This window comes from Mandrillus leucophaeus, unplaced genomic scaffold (genome assembly GCF_000951045.1).
Source record: "Mandrillus leucophaeus isolate KB7577 unplaced genomic scaffold, Mleu.le_1.0 Scaffold114, whole genome shotgun sequence".
NCBI lineage: Eukaryota > Metazoa > Chordata > Mammalia > Primates > Cercopithecidae > Mandrillus > Mandrillus leucophaeus.
This window is the reverse complement of record NW_012099654.1, coordinates 205,959-208,605: the sequence shown is the minus strand read 5'-3', so window position 1 is coordinate 208,605 and position 2,647 is coordinate 205,959. Positions and strand designations below refer to the sequence as shown.

Sequence of the window (2,647 nt, the reverse complement as noted above, 5' to 3'; positions counted from 1 at the left end):
CTGTGAAAGGACAAAAAATCATTCTTTAGTATCCCTCTTTGTAGGAGGTCAAAATAGGCTTGTATATCATCTTATTTTGTCTTCAAAATGACTAATACCTCATTCTCATAGTAGAAATACCTTGAAATTAGATACAGGGAAATTAAAACAAAGAAAAGATAAAATTAAAACCTAAGTTTCTTGATTTTTGATACTTCAATAATGTACTTTTTTGTTTAACATTTTTAGACAGGAAATTCTAAGTTAATATTAACAGCAAATAGAATATTAGACTTGGTATTTAACATATTATTTAATATATATATATTTAATATAGTATAACCACTGCTTGTCCATTTTTCCAAAATTGAAGTAAACAAGTATTTTACCTACCCCAACAATCCGCTTCATAGCATCCAATTTAGCAGAATCTTTGTTGCTCTCTAACATTTGCTTTAGATCTTCATTCCTATTACAAAAGAGAAGGAAAAAAATCCATACTTTGATTTTTATAATAGGTAGCTTAAAATACATCATTTTCATAAGAATTAGAAATAATATCATGGGCAATGTTAAGTAACTGCAGCAAGAAGGTCGCCATCTGCAGGCCAGGGAGAGAGGCCTCATCAGAAACCAAACCCGCCAACACCTTAATCTTGTACTCCCAGGCACTAATTGTGAGAAAATTAATTTCTGCTGATTAAGCCACCCAGTCTGTGGCATTTTGTTATGGCAGCCCTAGCAAACTAATACAAGCGTTAAATGTTACAAACTGTCATTGCAAGGAAAAAAAAAAAGTAAAAGCTAAGCACATTTTTTTCAAAAGGAATAAAGGCAATGAAATTTATTATGAAAAAAAAATGAGCCTTACTTTCCAAACAGCTGATAAAATTAAATGCAATGGTGACCACTAGTGAAGACAAAATGCAATTAAATAATTAAAACACCTACTTCTTCCTAATTAAAAATACAGCTTGAAAATATTTAAACAGTAGAGGCAGTTATAAAAACTGTCTCGGAGAACATACGACTATTAAACATACTATAAATGTTCACCTTAAGGAATTTAGGATCCCTGCATAAAACTTTTCAGGCTCTTTCACATTTCACAGGTAACAGAAAAGGGAGAGAAATTAACCATATATGTGACTGTATTTTGTTCTTTTGCTTTTTGCTGTATTTTCCTTATTTACTTAATGACTATGTATACTTTTATAACGAAAATCCTAAACCCTAAAAGAAACCTTTAAAAAAATCTTACTGAAGTTAGGTAAGAAAAAAAAAAGAATTAGATAGGAACTAAAGAGAAAGGAAATGTGGTCACACACATACATGACAAAAAACGATGAAAATAATTTTCTCCTGCTTGTTCCCCTTTTCTGTTCCCCAAAAGTGTCCCATTATTCTCCTCTACCAGTTTTATCTGGAGAGAGAAGTGACCAATGAAGAGGAATGAAGTGTCAATTTTTAGAACAGCCCAACCTCTAATTCCAGGCATAGTCTTACTCGTAAGCTAATGGAAACTTGGTTTGCTCATCTAAAGCCCAAATTCCCAGAGTGCCCAGAACAAGCACCTGCTCTCTGGAACTAAAAACAAGAAAACAGAATCTCAATATTAAAGCTAAAGGTTTTGCTCTTCATGTTTAACAGAAAAGCTAGTCTTCAACAACAAATACTGCATTAACACAGGCAGAGAAACTAATAACTCTGAGGTTCAGAGAAGAGACAAGAAAAATCCTAGGCACTGTTTCAACCTGATGTAATGTTGAACTTCTCACATATGTCGTAAGGATCTATTTAAAATTCTGATATAAATTACATGTTTCTTCCTAAATTCCTCTTTGCCTGTCACCAGAACAGTAAAGATTTAGAAAAGTTAATACCGTAACACCTACTTTACCTTCAAAATATATTAACTTTTATTAAGTTCTTTTAGGTCTACCTTCTTCATTACGTAGATTCAAATATGACCGGTTAACATGTATTACTGCATAAATCTTAGATACCAATTGTTTTGCTAAATATCAATATTTGAGTCAAAATAATGCTGAATTAGCAATATTTTCCTCAACTCTTTGCTGCAAACCAATAGTTGTTTCAAACATATACATTTTTAATTTACCTGTGTCTTCACTTACCTAGTTACCTGTGGCTTTCTAGCTTTGAGTATTAGCATACCAACTTTATTTTTACATAAGTGACATCTTGTGGTGTTAAATGGTATAACTTTTCCTTTCATGTTCAAAATAGGCCAGTTTTAAGTTTCAAAGGACAGAGAATATATAACTGAAGGGTTAAGGCAAATCTTACTATTACCAGGAAAGTCATTCTTATTTTAGCCCCAGAATGAACTAGTAACTATAACTGAAAAATAAAGTTTACCGGTTATATATAAGAACTAGGGAAGTGTTAGGGTTTTTATGTAGTGTAAATTACCTCTCTTTTTAATAAATCTATAATCCATAACTCATTAAAACCTTCTACTCTTTCTAAAGACAACATAAATTAAGGGGAAAATTAAGACTATGTAGTACTGTACACTATATCAGTGCTACTCAAAGTATCATCTGAGAAAGTCTGGTCCAAGAATCATTACCAATTCACAAATTTGTGTTACTAAACCATGAGGAGATAGGTACCAAAATTTAGAATAAGCACATTGAGAAAC

General features: G+C 31.8%; 1 protein-coding gene across 1 annotated transcript in view; it reads right to left on the bottom strand.

Annotated features, from left to right (window-relative positions):
* AP3B1 (adaptor-related protein complex 3, beta 1 subunit) overlaps positions 1-2,647 on the bottom strand; it is a 328,165-nt gene that overhangs the window by 296,154 nt on the left and 29,364 nt on the right. The window contains 1 exon segment of the mRNA XM_011996198.1: positions 369-448. Within this exon segment, the coding sequence (XP_011851588.1) occupies positions 369-448 (80 nt within the window).